The sequence below is a fragment of the Hirundo rustica genome, chromosome 3 (genome assembly GCF_015227805.2).
Source record: "Hirundo rustica isolate bHirRus1 chromosome 3, bHirRus1.pri.v3, whole genome shotgun sequence".
NCBI lineage: Eukaryota > Metazoa > Chordata > Aves > Passeriformes > Hirundinidae > Hirundo > Hirundo rustica.
The window spans coordinates 111,676,803-111,696,262 of record NC_053452.1 but is presented as its reverse complement, the minus strand read 5'-3'; the positions used below and the strand labels follow the sequence as shown (position 1 = coordinate 111,696,262).

Below are 19,460 nucleotides of genomic sequence, written 5' to 3'. Positions count from 1 at the left end.
TGCTGGGAAATAATATTTAAGACTACTGCACTGAATCCTCCCAAGGACTCCTGTCCATGTGTGAATGAGCACTTGTCATTTCAGGCACAAGGGGTGAAGCCTGGTGACAACAGCCAGAGAACTGAGTAATCCAGTGGTGCTACTGAGACACAGATCTAATCCCACAATGAGGAGATGACTCCTACAAACAGGTCTGTTATAAAATTATCAAGTGGCACAGGGGGTGGAAGGAATCAAGTTCTGATTGAACAGACTTGAAATAATAAATGCACACAGTTTCTTTAAACACAGCTTGCCACATCCTGAGAATCTGGAATCAATTCCTTTCCTTTCAAGAAGCTTAAAAGTGGTGGGACTTTGATATGGCATGAGCATGTTTGCTTCTGGGCTTACAGCCCTCGCCAGCCCATTCCAAAACTTTCAACGTTTGTATATTATAAGACAGAAAAGTTACGAAAACAAAGATGGAAAAAAGGAATCTGAAATTCAGGGAACTATTAAATCAGGGCAGCCTCACTGCCAAATACCTTTGGTAAGTAAATGAATCATGATCAATAACATATTGACACGCAGACTTACAGGAGAAGGTTATCACCTGCTTCTGCGCCAGGCATAAAACATAACGGTGTGCGGCTAATGAAGTAGTGCATGAATACAGAAAAAAAAAAAAAAAAAAAAAAATCACTATTTTTCTCTGTAATGTTAAAGCATTTTTCCTTCAAAGCAAATTTAACTCATCCAGAAAAAACATAATTTTTTCCAGGAAAACTTTGTCAAAATTGATAGGTTACTATGAAACACTGCTCTTTTGACAACGTTATGTTTGTAAGAGGAAACTCTTGACAGAAAGGACCCTGTTTTGCTAAGGGGATGTTTCCGCCCTGATTGTAAAGCTGCTTGTGCAAAACTGCTTTATACATTCATATATTTGCCAGCAGAGGGTGTCACGATCTTAGAAACAGACCTACAAATGTATCCTTGCATCTGTTCATTCACATGCAAGGATTCAGACGCACACTAAAACAAGGATTTACCAATCTCTTTTTGTCCTCACTGACTTTTCCATTATGAGAGGGGGGAAAAAAAAAAAAAAATCATTTAGCTGTGTAAAGGCTGTGTTAGCAGTGCCATCTTACCAGTGCTCTCAGGACAGGAAATACCACAGTGACACGGCCAGTAGTGGCTCACCTGAAGTGTGACATTTCTCCATGGCCCTGGCTGCAAATCCTGCTAAGAGGAACAGCAGCTTGGACTTTCCTTCGGTGTGCATTACATTCTCATCAATTCTCACATCCAGTACCCTCATGCTGCATAAATATCAGTAATTATCCCAACCACTTCGTGTCATTTTTCCACAGAGATGTAACAGCCCTGGGCTGGGGTGAAAGCTCACGCTGCACACACCACAAGAGGTGTCCTAAACCAGCACCCTACAAGGAATGGTCACACATAATTACAGCTAAGCCACAATTCTCACAGCCAGAGAGAGGCTGATGCCACAAATTCCCAGCCTGATATCCCACACGTTATTGGATTCACTTTCCTGACTCCTGAGTTAAGAGAACATAATTTAAACAACTTGATGTTTGGTGCTTTAGGCACCTTGCTGTCCTGCCCAGCCCTCCCCCCCCACCTCCCCCAGCCAACCTCTACTGCTAATTAAAAGAAATGAAAATTATTGTTTATATAATGATCTGGGCCCTATAATCTATTTTTAATTTACTAACAACTCTTCTTCTATTTGTGTTTTGATCACATGCAACTGATGTTCCAGTCACTGGTGTGGCTTTCCAGATTAACCCAAATCAGCTGCAGCCAGGAATGGATATAGAGGATGACTATGAGACATAAATTACCTTTATCTCAGAGCTAGAAGCTAAAAAAACCACTTATGGTAACCACTAGCAGCAATTTCTGTTCTTTTTGGATCTCACCAGCTCATGTGGAGACAGGGAAAGGGATTTCAGCTAAGTAATTACATTTAATGTTTATGAAACATGGTTTTTTGGTCACACATCTATATACAACTAATTCTGCTGCTCTATAGGAAAAATAATTAATATAATATAATACAATATATAAAAACAAATGTATAAAATTTATTTAACACATAAATATAATAGACTATAGTATTAATACAATATAAAAACTATTTATTCCAATAGAAAGCCTCAAGCTCTACTAGGGGAAGGCCAGGCTGGACATCAAAAAAGAATTTAGTCCCTGAAAGGGTCGTTAAACATTGGAACAGGCTTTCCAGGGAGGTGGTGGAGTCACCATCCCTGGAAGTATTCAAGAAGTAACTGGACGTGGCACTCAGCGCTATGGTTTAATTGACATGGCTATGATCAAAGATTGGATTTGAGGATTTCAAGGTCTTTTACAGCTTTTGGGATTCTGTGATTCTATTCTATTATTTTGAATAATGCAGCAGGACCTGCTGTAAAATGATATGCACCAGATCAGGGCTAGACCCCAAATCCCTTTTGAATCAGTGTTGCAATTTTACAAATAATTTATGAAATACCAATCAAAAATAAATAGGTCCATTAGGAAATATGTACACAGTGTTGCTCTCCTTTCCTCTTTGCATACAGTCACACTGCTCAAAAAATTAAACATAACTACCTTTTGACTAACTCATTCTCCACCATCCAAATCAGTGTTCAGAAAAAGGCTGTCGTTCAGACGAGCTGGACAGAAGGTGAGTAAAACATCCCTGGGATTAGGGAGGAACTATTCTTCCTTAGCCCTTGAAAACTGACAGTCCATTACTCTGCTGAAATTGAGACCTGCACTAAAGCAAACTCCCAGGGACCTTACTTCATTGATAGAAAGAACATAGTTATAGATAGAAAGATCCAGTTCTACTCTGCCCATCTCTGATTTATTCTTGCAGTGCAGCACTTCAGCTGCAATACAATTAAGCTAAAAGCTTTTTTCCACTTTGAAGAGGAAAGTTGAGCATCAGTACATTCAGAGACTGCAGTGTCTGGATCAGACAGGAGCAGGAACCAGGTAACAAAAATGGAGTGAAGATGTTAGCAGGGAGCAAAGATTGTGTCTCTCCTGCAGCTTAACAGCTCGTCTCTAAAACTTTGGTGTGCTTAACTGTCATTTACAAGAGTGCCTAAACCAAAAGTTTGTTATGCAGAACTAGGGAAAGCTCTCTTTAATCATACTGCAGCTTCTGAAAATGTGGAGTGCTTTTCAGGGTTAGATTCCTTATCTCACCATAGTGGATATCACACCTTGAACTCCAGCTCTGCTTATGGCCAGATGCAGACACCTCTAGGATAACCATTTATTCCTGGCTGGAGATGCCAGCCCTTGTGAGCCCAGGGATTTGAATATTGCAGTCACTGAGAAGCAAGAGTTGGGACTGTGCATGTGGGGCAGCACAGCTGAAGATTTACAGTTGCACAGCAGACCATAAAATTTCCTTGTAAACTATCAAGATATTTTACTTTCATTGTTACGTCTATTTAATCTAACTCTTAATTTGTCTTCCTTTTACAACTTCCTATAAAGGTTAGCTGAGCATCCCATTAGCATTAGACAAATAACCCCACGTTTTTTAGCATCACTGAGAAGCGAAGCACTATAATTATTTCCTTCTGTTAACACAAAAATATTACAGAGGAGATTGTTATCTGACATAAATCATCATTTATCCAGTTTTATCTCATGGGTCAGCCCCAGGCAATGAAATATAATTGCACAGATGAAATGTGTGGCAGAGCTGGAACCTGCAAAATCTACTGTTTCTGAATGATACAAGCCCATGGTATTCAACATGCCATAGGTCTCTGTCTGTGAAAGCAGTAATATGAGAGAGGAGGTACATCCGTGAATGACTGCAAATATTCCACTAGGTCATCTCAAGTGATGGGGATGTGTAAATCCACAGCTTTTATGGAGCAACAGGAGCTCAGACTCGCTGAAGTCTTGCCTCTCCAAGGGGAAAGGAATATGGAGAAGAAAAGCAATTTTATTACGAAGACAGCGTGGGAAGCATATAAATATGAATGGAATCTGGTTTCTGGGGGACTCCTTTTCATAAACAAATGTGAAGGAAAATCTGGAGCTCACAAAATGTAATTATATTTCTTAAATTCACGTCTTTCTTTTAATTACTTTATATGGGATGTCTCACTATAACTCGGTTTATATGAGTAAATTAGATATAACAGCATAATATAATCATAAGATAAGAGGGCCAAGAACCTGATGGCAATATCTAATAAAGCATGAGTTGTTCCCATAGGTTTGGGTGCAGTCAACACACACTCCTCCAAGCAGTGCTGGGGCAGAGGAGGAGGTAGCACAGGCTAACCTCCTAACCAGTCTCTTCCAGTAAACAGTGAGGGATCCTGCTCTGGTAAAGAAACTGGGCTGTATGGATAGGAGTCATGACACAGCTGTTGGTAAAGAGGCTACCAAACACGCTGTGGCTCTTTTATTTACTACTGCAGATGTAGTTAATTCAACTGTGGACATGTGAGTTGAGTCCACCTAACCAACCACCTCAAGCTGATCAACAGCAGTATCTGATGTCATCTGAACAAAGTTTACAATAAAATGATGAGAGAATGGCAAAACTATTTCACTTCTAAGCACACAAATTCCCTGGCACATTTGGCAGTGGTCATACTCACCAGCATTATCCTGCTGCTTAGTGTTTTTGATATATGCAGAAAATTTGGAAAAGATATCAATTCCAGCAGTGTTTGATTCCCGGTGCTTAGCGGCCAGTTTGGGGTACCTGAGCAGGCAAAAGCAGTGGAGAGAGTAACATCTTGTTACCAGCATCACAGTGATAGCTACAAATATAACTTACAAGAGAGAAAAACCTCCTGCGTGGATTAATACTGTAATTAACAGTGATCATCTCAAAACAACACCTTGGCAAGACCCTCTTATCGGTGCCTGTTATCTGTCTGTCAAGGCAGGCGTGTGGGGAGTTACCCAGGGATGGTGTCAAGACAAAGGTGTTGCACTTGTGCTTTCTGTAACCACAATCCAAAATCAGCCTTCAATCAGAAGGAAGCACAAATTTCCAGAAAGGTGCAGGGGAGTTTGGCAGCCAGAGCCCTCCATTATGAAAGGCAGTCACGTCTAATCTTCTACTCTGAAAATGTACACCAGGATGGAATAGCAAGGGGTGTTAGGATTAGCCAGGTGAGGGAACATAAATATTCCAGTCTCTGCATTGTTTTTTATAGACATTTCCTGAAAAGGAATATATTGATTTGAAAGGTTAACACAAACTAATTACTCCTACTGACCTCAGTGGTCTTGGAGCAGAGTACAGAAAATTTAAATGCCTGATCCCTTGCCTCAGGACTGGCCTATAGCTGCTGATTCACTTGGAGGTAAAATACTCCATAAGGAACCAAGCCAAATTTGATGGATTCATAGATTCTAAGGTCCAACTCACAAGCCAAGTATTTCTTTTTTTTCCATTATCCTTGTACTAAGTCCAAAATGTTTGACTAAGTAAGGCATATCTGGTAAATCTAAACCTTTCATTGGTAGCTTTTTCATACTGAAAAAAATCTGGGCCTTATTTCTAATCTTAATCAGTTTAGTTATAACTTTCAGTTTTGGGCTCTTGTCTTTTCTTGACTAGAATAATGAGCACTTTTCAGCCTCCAGAGCCTCTCATCCTCTGTAATCAGTTCTCCTTCCAACCCTCCTAAGATATCATACAGCTCAGAAACCTCTAGTTTTTCACTGTAAAATGCTTTTCCTGGCACAGATATTTTGTGTGGCAATTCTCAGCATCTATTCCAAGTTATTTTTAGCTATGCAAAATGTGGCCACCAGACCCCTGCAATTTTTTTTCTAGTTCTGGTCTCCTTAATTCTGCATACAAGGGCATCCTGAAATGTGTACAGAGAAAACATTTTGCAGTTATTAGTCACATAAGTAACCTTCACACATGGAAGTCATCTCACTGAAGCCAGCAAGTTTCATAAATAAATATTACTCCTGTAAGTAAAGGTTGTAGGAAGGAGTGCTTTTCAGGAACTCTTCTTAGGACATCTTTCATTCCTAGGAAATGGAATATTGACTGAAAAAAAAAAAAAAAATCCAAAGGTCTTACTTTGGAGGTGCAAGAATCTCTTCCAAGAATTCCTCAATCTTGTTAACATCTGTCTTGACTTCTCCATTAAATGTCAAGAAAGGTGGGTGGGTCCCAGGAGCCAGATTGTGCAGGTCAGCTGGCTTTCTGCAAGCAGAGAAAAAGTAATGAAATCACTAATCTTTATGGTCGGGTAGTTGCACAGATATTTATAGTTATGAAAAAATCAGTCTGCCTTTTTTTTTTCTCTCCTGTAATTTGTGGTTGGAAGACTTTGAAACTACCCCAAGCACCCTGTTTAATATAAAAACATTCCACATGTGAGAAAAAAAAAAAAATAAAAACAGCAATCGAACCTGAATCCCAACTATTTTGTTGTGCACCACAGGCTCCCTAGGCCAGATAAAAATCTGATTTAACTTGGAGGGGTCTTTCCATAGTGCAAACACTGGGTCATGCACCTATTTTCAATTAAACTAAGCAATTTTTACCTTTTCAGATCAACAGTGGTGACATTGAACACAACTCCTTTGAGCCACAGGATCATGAAGAGACGCTGGGAAAATGGGCAGTTCCCAATGCTTTCTCCATCTATTCCAGCCTGGGGGACAGAAAGAGAGGAAAAATGGATTTCAGACTTGTTACTCATTTACCTCCCTCAAGATGGAAAATTGGATGGTGAAAGAAAAAATAAGCATTTTAAAAATAACCAGCAGTGCTTGATTTCAGCCTCCTCAAAACAGAACTCCACACTTGTTATTTAATATAGTAGATCATCAACACAAGAATTGAGTTACTGCTCAAGGACGCAACATGGAGCCTTTCCTGAGGACATCTCTAAGGAGATGAGTCCCTTGCTGATTATAAGCTACATCCAGGGTGTTCTTTCAACTACTCTCATCCCTACAGGACTGCCTGCCTCATGGACAGACCTGACTACTGCTTTATTTAAGTCTGTAGACTGCAGTTTATATCAGCTCAATATCTGCTTCACTGTTTTACTATCTAAACCATATACTTTAGAATTAAACCCCAAAACTCTGGACATTGACTCGTTCTTGTTCACATCAACAGCTGCCTCAGACACAAACAGCCAGGTCCAGACAGAAATATCCATCTGAATCCTTTCGAGGTTCAAGGCAGGTTTTAGCCACCACATTCAGTCTGTTCCTATCTCTAGTATCTAATGAGTTGTCTACAAACCACCACACAACAATATAAAACTGCTAGTGTTAGCATTGAGGAAGAGCCCATTTTTTCCTCTAAAAATTTATGCTCCTTAGCCTTGCAAATTCTAACTTTGAGCCATGGAGGGATACAAATAACACCAGCTGAACTGGGCCAAAGCTGCAGCCAACGACAACATCTTCCTACAATAATTATGCTTGTGGCCAAAACTTTCAGGACGATAATTGTTTTGATAGATTTCCATTTTAATTTGTGGTACCATTGTGTTTAAAAGATTCTTATAATCCTGGTGAAGCAACCAACCTTCCGTTGTTGACCCACATGGGTTGCGTAACTGTATTTTAAGCACAGTGTGGGTCCGAAAATGGCTGATGAAAGAGATAAGCAAATAAATGCCCTTTTCCTTTGGAGACAATATTATATTACTCTGTTGGTTCTCATAAATTTTCTCTTATTAATATTCAAGCTGTGAGGTAGCATTTCTCTGTCTTAAAGAACTAAATCTCTTCTAATTATTGCAGCTCTGTGAAATATCCCCAGCACAAATAGAAACATCTTGAGATATGTCCAGTTGGTACAAATTCAGGCCTTGCCTGTGAAATGTTCAGCCAAAAGATTTTCTGGTGAGCATCAAGAATCTTTCTCATCTCTTGAATGCAACTTTTGACAATTCTGGGTTTAAAAACAAATTCCAGATTTCCTGTCACCAAACTATGGGGAGAGTGTGAATTCAAGGCTTGGAGACAACCCGTCACAAAGTTCAGAAGTGTGTAAAGAGTTTTGATTTGGGTTGTCCTAGTGATTCAGTTTCAAGCACTCAGACTCTAAAGGTACTTGGACATAGGGGGGAACAACCTGGCTGCAGTTTTACTTGAAATTATGGATCTGCAATATGTCTGGCACATAGCTTTCACAAGGATCAACAAAAAATGTGGGTGAAAGAATGGCAGGGCGTGAGGATCAGCAAGACAGGATGCATTTCCCATCTACCTGAGGTGTGAGTAGCTCAGTTTTGCAAAATTTCATTAATTAAATCATTGGCACAGTTCTGCAAATTTCATGGCAACAGCAACAATGTCACCATGGGAATTCCAGGCACCACCATAGTGCATGCCGTAATTACTGCCAAGTCACATTTTCTGATTTGGGTTTAGCTTATTACACCATTGCCAGGAGCTTTTGACTTCTTGACGTTCCTGAAAAGAGGCAAATGCTATGGGAGAAAACAGCAATATGACACCAAACTTCCCTTTGATTTTTCCACCATCTCAGTAATAAATCACAATTTCATCTTTTTCAGGAAAGACAAAGGAACACAATGTCCTTGCTCTCTCCATTTGTTCATTCTCATGCAAAGATTAAGGGTTACCAAGACCTGCATCTTATATGTTCCCTGTCCTTCAAGGGAATGGTGAAAAACCACCTCCAGACCAGAGGACTAAAGGAGGGACAGAGCAGATGAATCACAGAATCTGCTGAATTGGAAGGGACGCACAAGGATCATTGAATACAACTCTTAGCAAAGGACATCACCAAGAGTTACACCATGTGCCTGGAAGAACGTTGATGACAAGGAAGAAACAGAAGTGATGGACTGTGTGGGGCTAAGGGACATAGAAGTCATAGGGAAAAGGAAGAACATGTGAAATCTGGAATAAATAAGGTTGACTTGGGGATCAAAAATAAAATTAATTCTGTAGGTCAAACACAGCCTCCAACAGTCCCAAATGGTCAATATTCCTTCTCAATACTTCCAAAGAAATGGGAAACATTTATTGCTAGAGACACATTGGGAATAGGCAGAGGAAATTCCAAAAAGAAAAGATAAACTAAAGAAAAAGTATGATACGATCTCTGTTCAAAGCTCCAGGATCTGGAAGCCAGGCTCATGATTTGGGTGGAGACTGACTCATGGGTTTTGATCTCATGTAACTGGCATAACTGAAAATGCTACCACAAATCACAAGGCAAACTGGTGACAGAGAAGGGAACAGAATCAAAATCTCCCCAGCAACACAATTTATCCATTATATTCAGCCCTATTTCTGTGGAAATTATAGGCAAGGCTCTGTTGGTTTTGTGAAGCCTTTCCCATTGCTTCTAACAGCAGTCAGTAATTCGACGTTCAGCACTCAGAAAGAGCAAAACCTTAGTAGGTAACGACTTCAAAGGCTTATCAGAGTGTTTTGAGATCCCTTGTGAAGTCTATTAACTACCAGGAGGAGATGAGAAAGAAGAGAAAACTTTGCAGGCTTAGTCACTCTGAGTTTCAAAGAAAAACAGCTGTGTTAAAGCACCCCAGTAGTGCCTAAATACAAACCTGTTACATATTTGTCCAAGGGTAAAGGCTCAGAAAGGCAGGAATTAAATAATACCTTCACCAAGTTCAAGAACTCAAGCAGTGGATGGAAAGAAGAGAATAAATAATTGACAAGCTGGAGAACCACCATTTATCCCGGCTGTTTTTCACAAAAGCTTTCTCATGCAGCTTCCCTGAAACACAGTAAAAGTGATGAAGCACATAAAATGGAGCAAGTTGGTGACACATACACTCTCCCTGCCAGTAAGATTGGATATTTCTGCTATAATGATTGCAACTAGGGACAGTACTGACAATTCTGAATAAAAGGCTGCAGCTAGGGACAGACTTGAGGCTTTGTGGGCACTAGGATAAAGGAGATAGAGTTGTTAAAGTGCACTCCTAACTGCAAAGAGCCTCACCTGAAAAGGCAAATCCCCACAGTGAACATGGAAAAGTATAATAGATTTGAGGATTTGCTGGGTGAGACTCTGGCCAATCATTACTTGCCCCACTGAAGTTAAACTTAGGAGGGAAGGGGCCAAGGGAAGGTCTCCTGTGTGAGCAAGGTCAAGATGCAAATCTGAAAGATGAATCTGTCTGGCCTCCACTTTGACTGAACCCACTGAGTGTCTTAGTTTTGAGTGGGATGGACGTGGACCCCACCAATAGAAAAGTCTGGAATTTGTAGAGACAGAATTTCTAGAGACTTACATTTCTTCATTTTGGAAAGAGCACTCTCTGCTCCCATTGCTTCCAACAAACATAATTTTATTAGTTTACCTACTCAAAAAGTATACTTTTCTGCTTAGTCCCCAGCTGTTTCTGTTCTTCACACCAAGCAATGCAAGGTCCTGCCCTGGAACTCAGTATAATCACAGCAGGAAAAGCCCACTGTCAGACCAGCTGCTTCCCTGTCTTAGTAATGGCAAGAATGAACAACATGTTCTTCTTTATTAATTACAAGGTGCTCCTCCTTAAATAGTTCAGCTATTTTTAGTGAATTAATTAAACCTTAATAACATTGGTGTGCATGTGTGGGGGCTACATGAACACATTATTAACTAACAAAATTTAGGCTCTTTTAGGAGGGAGAAAAAAATAGTCTCAGTGATTTCATGAACTTGTGTCAAGTATTTTTGTGAAGTCACGGCAGTATCAAAAGCCTCCAACCACTGCACAGCACAGTTGAATGATGTGAACAAGGAGCTCTTCTCAAGTTCAAACTAATACTTTGTTATAAATGAAATAACTGGAATAAATTTCCATACAAATTCCAAAAATACTCCAACTGGGACATGCACAGGGACTGCAATACACACAGACAACTGTATATTATTTTAACTAACCTTAAGGGAGGAAAAAAAGACAAATTCCAATTTTTCCCAAAATACAGAACTTTAAAGAAATACACCAAATATAATAATGACTAAGCATCTAGATTAAAAATGGCAGCACTGGAAAGAATTGCATAAGGCAAAGCACCGTGGGTTTTCCAGGCAAATAATGTACTCAGGTTTATCTATCCTCCTTCTCCTTTCATTTTACACTGCATTGAGGTCACTCTGCATGTGGTCCAGGGGTCTGTTAGACTGTGGGCTAAAGCAAGGAGATGTTTTGGATGACATTAAAATACATTTCTTTTTCAAAAGGATTTTAACATGTTAACAAAAACAAGTTGGCTAATTCACCTCAATGTTTCCCAGTAAGGATTAAGGAGGGATTTGATTTCATCATCCCTACAATCAAACTCAAGGCTCACATTACACATGGTTAGACCCTCCCTATCTTAAAACTGGGAAAGCTCTTGCCTTTTGACACTTACTCTCCTTACGCTCAGTATCCAAAGGAGAAGTGAAAATCCTACTGGAAACGCAAAGCTGGCCAGGAAATATCCTATTTATTGTGCTATTAAGAAAAAAAAAAATCTGACTTAGTAATTATACCACACACACAATAGCACAAATCTCCATTGTAGGGAAAAAAACATGGGTTGCAACATGAGATCAGATATGCCAAAGTATTGCTTGAGTAAGGGTTATTTTTTTTTTCCATTTTCTTGTCCTTTTTTCTTTCCCAACTTCTCCAAATGCAAAAGCCAGTGAGCTTTTTGGAGTGCCACCAACTGAGAGGCAAGCTAAGAACTGTACATTCATAGAGTAGTACTGGTAGGTCTTAAGTAAGAAGTAAATCTCATTTCACAAGCCCTGTGTATCACAGGACACTCGTGTTGACTGTGGCTCTGGTTCAGGAAAGCATTTAAGCATGTGCTGAAATACATCCCAGTTCAGAGGAAGTATATGCTTGACTTTAAGCATGTTCTTAAGTCCTGTTGATTTCAATAGGACTTAAGCACATACTTAAGTACTTTCCTGAACTGGAGCCTATAAAAACAATAATAAATTTGCTGTGCAACATTTTAACTTCATTGGACTCTTCCTGAGATTTCATTTTCCTAGGAGAAACTGTGGGCAGCAGTTTTGAAGGGAGGAAAATATAGAGCGGGAATATATTCCTAAGCACACACACATGGAAAAGGAGCCTGTGCATATTATGTCAAATAAAAATAGAGCATTTTCCTGAAGGACTGTCAGGGTAGTAACAAAACAAAAATGAAGTGGCGAGACTCTTTAGCCAGCTCCCCAAAAGCCAGCCAAAATGCTGTCCAAGTTTGGCATTACATACAGGCATATATTTTAGAAGCACATGAGCTGAACTGGTCTGCACTGCCGGCCAATTTGAGGGGAGCTGGCTTCTCACACTGGGCTCCAACCAGCTGAGCAGCACGTCAGCAGGGCTGAGGATCTCCAAGGAGCTGTCACTGCACTTTCAGATCTCTGCAGCTTTGGAAGAGATGCATTTGTACTCTTGAGACATTCAGGACTTTCAGGAGATGGAATTGCAGGTTGGAGACCCCATGAGCATAATTTAGTTAAGACATGACAAATATCATCTGTAGGTTTGGTAAATCATGATTTTTCAAATTTTTATATCCACGTGAGGGGCAGCATGGGCAGGAAGGGATCAGCCCTAATAGGTTGGCTTCTTCCAGAGAATCCTTTCATGATGGCTTAGGATTTTCACAGTTAAAGATCAGATTCATCTGCCACATCAGCTGAGGTCCTGGTAGGAGAACAGCTGAATGCACAGGAATCAACCTGCACAAAGAGGTCTAAGATGCCTCAAGGGCTTTGTTGGAGCCACTGGCCACTGTATTTGCTATTGCATGAAATAAGTTTTGCTCTGTAATAATAAACCTTGTGATGTCTGAGAACTCCAATCAGTCATGTGCAGTTTAGATTTAGAAAACTACAGACTACACATGAGTGAATTGTCTGATCACATGGAAAGGATATTATGCTATTCCATCACCTCTTCTGCTTTCTTCTAAAATTCCATGACTTGACAAATATCAGTAGAGTAGAAGAGCACAGGCTGGTCTGATGCCCTAGAACATGATATTATTTTCATCTCATTTATATTTGTAGATCTGTTATTTAGCTATGCATGTGGTGAACCTAATGAGAATTTAGTATTAGATAATCAGATGTAGTAGGAGCTATAACAAAACTTCTTACACCAAATATATACAAACATATATATACATATAAAGCTTGGTATCAAATTTTTTTTTTCCAAGAGACCATATTCTAGCCTGCCCTGCTGTGAGGAACTTCTGAACACAAGACTGACTTTCACAGGGTGATGTATAAGGGAAAACCCCCTAGAAGAGCAAGAGTCATTAAGTAGCACCAGCAGTACTGTAGAAAGAAATCACATAGAGCATGTATTCATATTCTTTTAATGTCAGCAAAATACAAGGTAAAGGATGGGTGCTAAATGCAGGCTGATATTTTCAGAGAGGCTAACAGTTTTAGATCTTGTGAGACAATTTGAAGGCAGCTGACTTCTCACAAGTATCAACTCTCTACACTTGGCAAATCATGCCACAAGCCACCCAAAATGAAAAGCTGATTTTAAAAGCCTCAGTAAGAGGGAAGTATCATTGACTGTGAGTTTCTTGAGCAATTAGACAAAAAACTCAGAGCGTTCAAAAATAAAATCTCCATTGGAAGAATACTCTTTGAGGAGCTCACTTGGAATTTGACAAACACCTGATGGAGATGCATGAACGCTTCGGCCATATCACCTTGGGGAATATACATGGAGTTTTGGTCTTTGGCCAGCCCCAAGGACATGGTGCTAGGACCACACAAAGCTGAGGGGTCACAGCATGTAGGTCAGCAGGACCCACAGGGCTCCTGGCTGCCCAGCAGCCAAAATTTCCTTTAAAATTACTATTGCAGTTTCCCTCCCCATAGAAAACCTACCTCAGCCTCTGTTCAGTAATGGTTTGAATGTTTTAAAATGTTTTTTTTTTTTAAATTTAGAGCAATTCAGAGCGAAATCTTGAAATTCTTCATGACCAAAAATTGCCATTCTTGTCATAGCTCTTGATAGAAGATCAAGAGCACAAAGTTCCTGTGTTTCATAACATAGTGGACTGAAAGTGGTTTTTTCTTGGCTTGATGGACAAATAATAATCATCCTTTACACTTCTTCCTGAGCCTTTTCCAATCTAATAAAGCAACTGTGCTGGCACAGGATCCTGGGCACCCACATCAGCCAGTGGATGCAACCTCAGAGAACAGCTTTTAAAAGCTTTGCTTTTTGGGGACCCATCAATAATTCACTGTGAGAGAGACACACAGGAACAAGAAAAGGACTCAAGAAATGTCAGTTTAACATATAGAAAGATACTAGAACAAATGAGTAACAGCAACTCACAAGTGAATGTGAAAATCTGAAGTTGATAAGAAAAGACAATATGGACATATCAGGAACAAATAACAAAAATTAACCCCAGGAAATTTTGCTCTCTGCCAGGTTTCCCACAACTCTGGGTAGGAAAGAAGCAGCAGGTACCTCAGCAGCAGAGAGGCTGACCTCTTTAGGATTTTACGTATTTTCAGACCATATTTTCATTAACAAAATAAGGAAACAAGACCTGCATGAAACCTCTGCAAAGTGCTTGTACAAGTAGTTGAAAAAATAGAGCAGCAATAATAAGGTTTTCTGTTAGTGCATAAACATAACCAACAGAGGTACCAGAAAGGTCTGTGACAAGATGAGTCATATTTAATGTCTCCATTAGCAAAATGGAGGAAGGAACATACAGAACCTTACAAAATTTCCTGACAACAACAAGCACAGAGAGGTTACTGGGATTTCCCAGGAGAGCAGTAGACTCAAAGTGATGCTAAGAAGTTGGAACAAAGTGTCTGAAATCACTTAAAAGAAATTCAGCAAAATAAACCTCCAGGTGTAAGATGCGAGAAAAACAAAACATAACACACAAAATGCAGGAGGGGGAATAGCTGGTGAGGGCAGAGCGAAGGAGGTTTTACGTAAATCCCAATGTGAACCATCAATCTGCGCTTCTACAGGAAACAGCAAGAAGATAATGAGACGTACACGTGTTGTTCTACTACAACATAACAGTCCTCAAGCATGTATAAGATTGCTTCACAAAGAGGATGATGATCCATTGTTGTTCATGCCCACAGAGGATGGGATTAAATATTTTTCTCAATTTGGAACAATAAACATTTAGGAGTAATTATAGGACTAATGGAACACAAAGCAGACTTTCTAAGGAGGTTGTGTAATCTACATCCAGTGGAGGCTTTGAAGAAATCAAAAGAAGCTGGCAAAACTGTTCTTGATTTATTTCATCCTGCTGCAGAGCAGAGAGGGGGAATAGGATGTTTTAAAAATCCTTTTTAGCAGCATATGTTAGTGACTCTGACAATAAAGCTGCTCCTGCTGCCAGTGCTGGATGCTTGGTGGCATAGACTTTTGCTTCCCTCCAACCTGCACGGGACGAAGTCTGGCCCCAGTGAAATCAATGGCAATTTTGCCCATGACTTTGACAGGACCAGAATTTCACTCAGAGGTTTTATGGCCAGAAGGGACAATTATCATAATCTTTCCTGACCTTTAGCATCATACAAATATAGATTTCACTCAGTCTGTAGCCAACATCTTGTGGCTGAACTGCAACATGTGTTTTGAAGAGTTCTTGAGAGAGGCACATGCCTCGCATAGAGTGGTAGTAAAATCCCCTCTAGCGTTGCCTGTTTGCATTGCAGGAAGCAGCTCTTGCTCCCAGGGAAGTCAACATCCCACTTCTGGTCTTTTCCAAAAGGTACCTAACTTGCCACATCACTTATACACGCAATCTTGTTGTCTTATCTATCAGTTGTATTTATGGACATGGGTTCAAGTATAGGAAGGAACCTTAGTGATAAGATTTGGGGAGTCAGGACACAGCAGTATTTAGAAAATTGTAATGATTTTAGTAAAATTCAATAGAGATGCTGAAGCATCAGCTATTGTTGGTTGTTTTCGATACAAAGATGTACCTCATAGGAAGAAGTAAGGGCTTTGAACAAGAAAGTCACAAATCCTTTTTTTCAAGACAAATAAACTTAAAATCATAGTGGTTCTGGTTGTAAGGGACCTTAAAGGTCATCTATTCCCAGCCCCCCTGCCATGGGCAGGGACACCTTCCACTATCCCAAGTTGCTCCAAGCCCTCTCCAACCTGGCCTTGGACACTTCCAGGGATGGGGCAGCCACAGGGCAGGGTGCCAGGGTCTCACCACCCTCACCAGGAAGAACTTCTTCCTAATATCCAATATAAACCTGCTCTCTTACAGTTTTAAGCCACTTCTCCTTGTCCTGTTACTCCAGGCACTTGAAAATATTTTCTCTCCATCTTTCTCAATGGCTTCGTTCCAGTACTGGAAGGATCTTGTTCTGCAAGATATTGATACCAGTGCCTGTTCATACTCTGCATATACATAATGCAGCTCCTTCATTTTGGAAGCTTAAGCCTGCAGGATCTTATTAGGGTCTTTGCCTTTAGGTGCCACACCCATTAACGTGTTGTATTCTAATGAAGTAGGTGGTGGACGCCCCATCCATGGAAACGTTCAAGGTCAGGCTGGACAAGGCTCTCAGCAAATTGATCTAAAGATGTACCTGATTATTGCAGGGGAATCAGACTAGATGACCTTTGAAATGTCCCTTCCAACTCAAAATGTTCTATGATTCAGTGACAATGTACCTTATCTAATTCCATAACAGTCAGTATTTACACAAAATATTCCCACTAAATTTTCCACTGACTTCAGTGAAAACAGAGTCATACTTTGGATTCACTAGTTTCTTCCTAATAAATGATTAAAACCACAAGTGCTCTGAAGAAAGAATTTGTGAATAACTCCTATTTAGCTATTCACAAAGCACCAATTTTAATACTTTCAGATATTGATGATTCTGTATCCCGAGAGCTAATTAGATACAAAAAAAAAAAAAAAAAAAAAAAAAAAAAGTTGCCCTGGGGAAGCTGCAGAAAATAAAATGAGAGCGAGATCAGTGTCAAAAGGTGTCAAAGACAATGCAAATTCTAGCCAAATTATTCCTGTTTCTCGTGGAGATCAGGTGCAAATACAGGAGTTGTTTCTCCAAAACAAGATCCATGCAGAGTTCCCATTACAGTACCAGAATCCTGCATGTTTTTCTTGTAAGAAATTAAATCTGGCACATTTGGAATTTCGATGTCTGTTAAAAATCTCTGAGCCAGGGGCAGTAATCTGGTCACACAGTATATTCTGCAAATGTTGGTGAATAGCAGCCAAATTTCCATGCCTCTAAGCAGCATATCAGACTAACAAATAATAACAGCAGCCAGGTGCTGAAAGTCAACGCTGAACCTGAAATCAGATCCAGGACTGAATTATTTATTGAAATTCCATGACTTTATTTGCAGTCTTAGAAAAGAGAGTCCCTTTCAGGCACTGCAAATAAAGTTCTGGATGGTGGGTGCTGCTGCTAAGGGCATTTACCATATCAGCTCATCCCATAAAGCATCCTCAGGGCTCTTGTTTTGTACCTTATTAAAAATTTTGTACCTCAGTGACTCTGAATGGGTTAAAAGAGCAATTGGCAGCCCTCAGGAGGTGTCCCAGAGTGGGCAGAACCAAGTTCTCCAAAGTTTACAGCCCTGCAGCAGGCAGGGGGAAGCTCCATCCTGAGATGAGATGAGTGTTTCTGACTTCCACTGAAAGCAGATTAAGCTGTGCTGCAAAGGACCAGCAACCACAGGCCCAAACCAGTCATTGGTTTGATGTTTGTACCTCGGTGTGACTTCCAAATGCCACCCACAATCACTCTAATAAACTAATTATGGATACAATATTACTGGTATTTGGACCGAGCATTAATGCCCTGAGAATCAAAATGCCTTACAAATAAATTTTCTGGTTTCCAGCTACTCAGAGAAATTATTACAGAGTAATAATTACAGAGTTCAGTATTGAGGACATTTTTTCACTTTTAATATTCTCTTCCTTGTTGTATTTGTTCATCTGACCATCTACACAGACATGCAGTTGTATTAAGCCATTAGAGGGGTGTTGCACTACAGGGCAGTCTTTTCTGATGCCACTCCCTCTGAATATTTCATTAAACAAGAAACAGAGAGCAAGCTCTGAGTTTATAAACTGAAGTATCTGCAATGAAAACATGAGTCTAAGACAGAGACACAAACAGCGAGTAAGTATTCCTGACACTTACCTAAAAGAAAAAACAATTTGTGTCTTCAATATCAAATTATGGAGAAAATAAACAGTGATGCTTTCCTAAAGCATCCTTTTAAGATGCTTTTCCTAAAAGCTACTGATAAATTTTGAAAAGGTGTGTTTATTAGTAAAAGTGGAATTTACAATTTTTTTGCAGTATGGGCTTCTGAAATTAATGTATGATAAATGCTGTAAACAGAAAAAACACATCAATGAGAGGAGTTTGGAACACATTTCTTGTTTACCCAGCATCTCAATGCAGGCTGACTTTCTTAGATGTCTGTGTTTATCCTCTTTTGGTCAGTTTGAAATGTTTTAAAACTTCTCACAGCAAAGAGTTTTGACAATTTTCTCAAAACAAATTTTGACCTGATGCTCAGAGTGAATTACTTCTGATTTAATTTTATTCTCTTATACAGCATGAAAAACAAACAAACAAACAAAGCTTAATTAAGTTTAATTCAATGCTATTAATTAAAATAATCAATTGCACTTTTTCTAGCACCTCTTCACCTCTTACTGTCCTTTTGTTTCTGGGATCCTGGATCATGCTGCCAAATATCACCTTGTTTTGGTTTGTTTTTTTTTTTTTATTATTATTATTCTTACCCCTCCTAAGTCCCTCATGCTCCAAGTGGAGCACCCTCCAAAAAGACCAGCAGCATCCCCAGCATGGCTGTACAGCAAAACTCTTCTCCAGCCTGTTCCTTCCTCTCACAGCTTTCTCAGAAGCAATCAGTAGCCTTCTTCCCAATATGTCTCTTGCTTGCACTCTTCCTCACCACAAGAAAATAATCACTTTGTTGATTTTATTTCATTTTATGTCTCTCACCTTTCAGCCATATTCCCCATTCCCTGGCTTCACCACCAGTTTGGTGACAGCAGCCCTGAAATCTGCCCCCAGCTCCCACCCCTTTCTCTGGCTCTCCACTCTGTTTCCCTGACATTGTCACCCAGCTGCTTTATTCAAATTAAACAGATCCTTTTCAATATGGTGGAAATGGAGTGGGACACCAGGGTCATGCCGTCTAAATCTCCTCACCCACTTATTGTTAAATTCACAAGAAGGTGCCACCTTCTCTGGAGATAATCCAGGTTAATCAGCTAATTGCAAAACTAGCATTTGGAAAGAGAATTTCTGAACATTTTCTATACATTTGTGTGCAGCTGGGCCTAATTCCCTCAAGTACCTGCATAAGACCTGAAAATAAGCTATTTTTTTTAATCTTTACTTACAA

At 39.8% G+C, this 19,460-nt stretch overlaps 1 protein-coding gene across 1 annotated transcript in view; it reads right to left on the bottom strand.

The window, feature by feature from the left end:
* CLIC5 (chloride intracellular channel 5) overlaps positions 1–19,460 on the bottom strand; it is a 59,262-nt gene that overhangs the window by 25,827 nt on the left and 13,975 nt on the right. The window contains exons 2-4 of the mRNA XM_040058223.1: positions 6,580–6,689; positions 6,110–6,235; positions 4,659–4,765 (exon numbers count right to left, since the gene is read on the bottom strand). Of these exons, the coding sequence (XP_039914157.1) occupies positions 4,659–4,765; positions 6,110–6,235; positions 6,580–6,689 (343 nt within the window). The remainder of the gene's footprint in view (positions 1–4,658; positions 4,766–6,109; positions 6,236–6,579; positions 6,690–19,460) is intronic.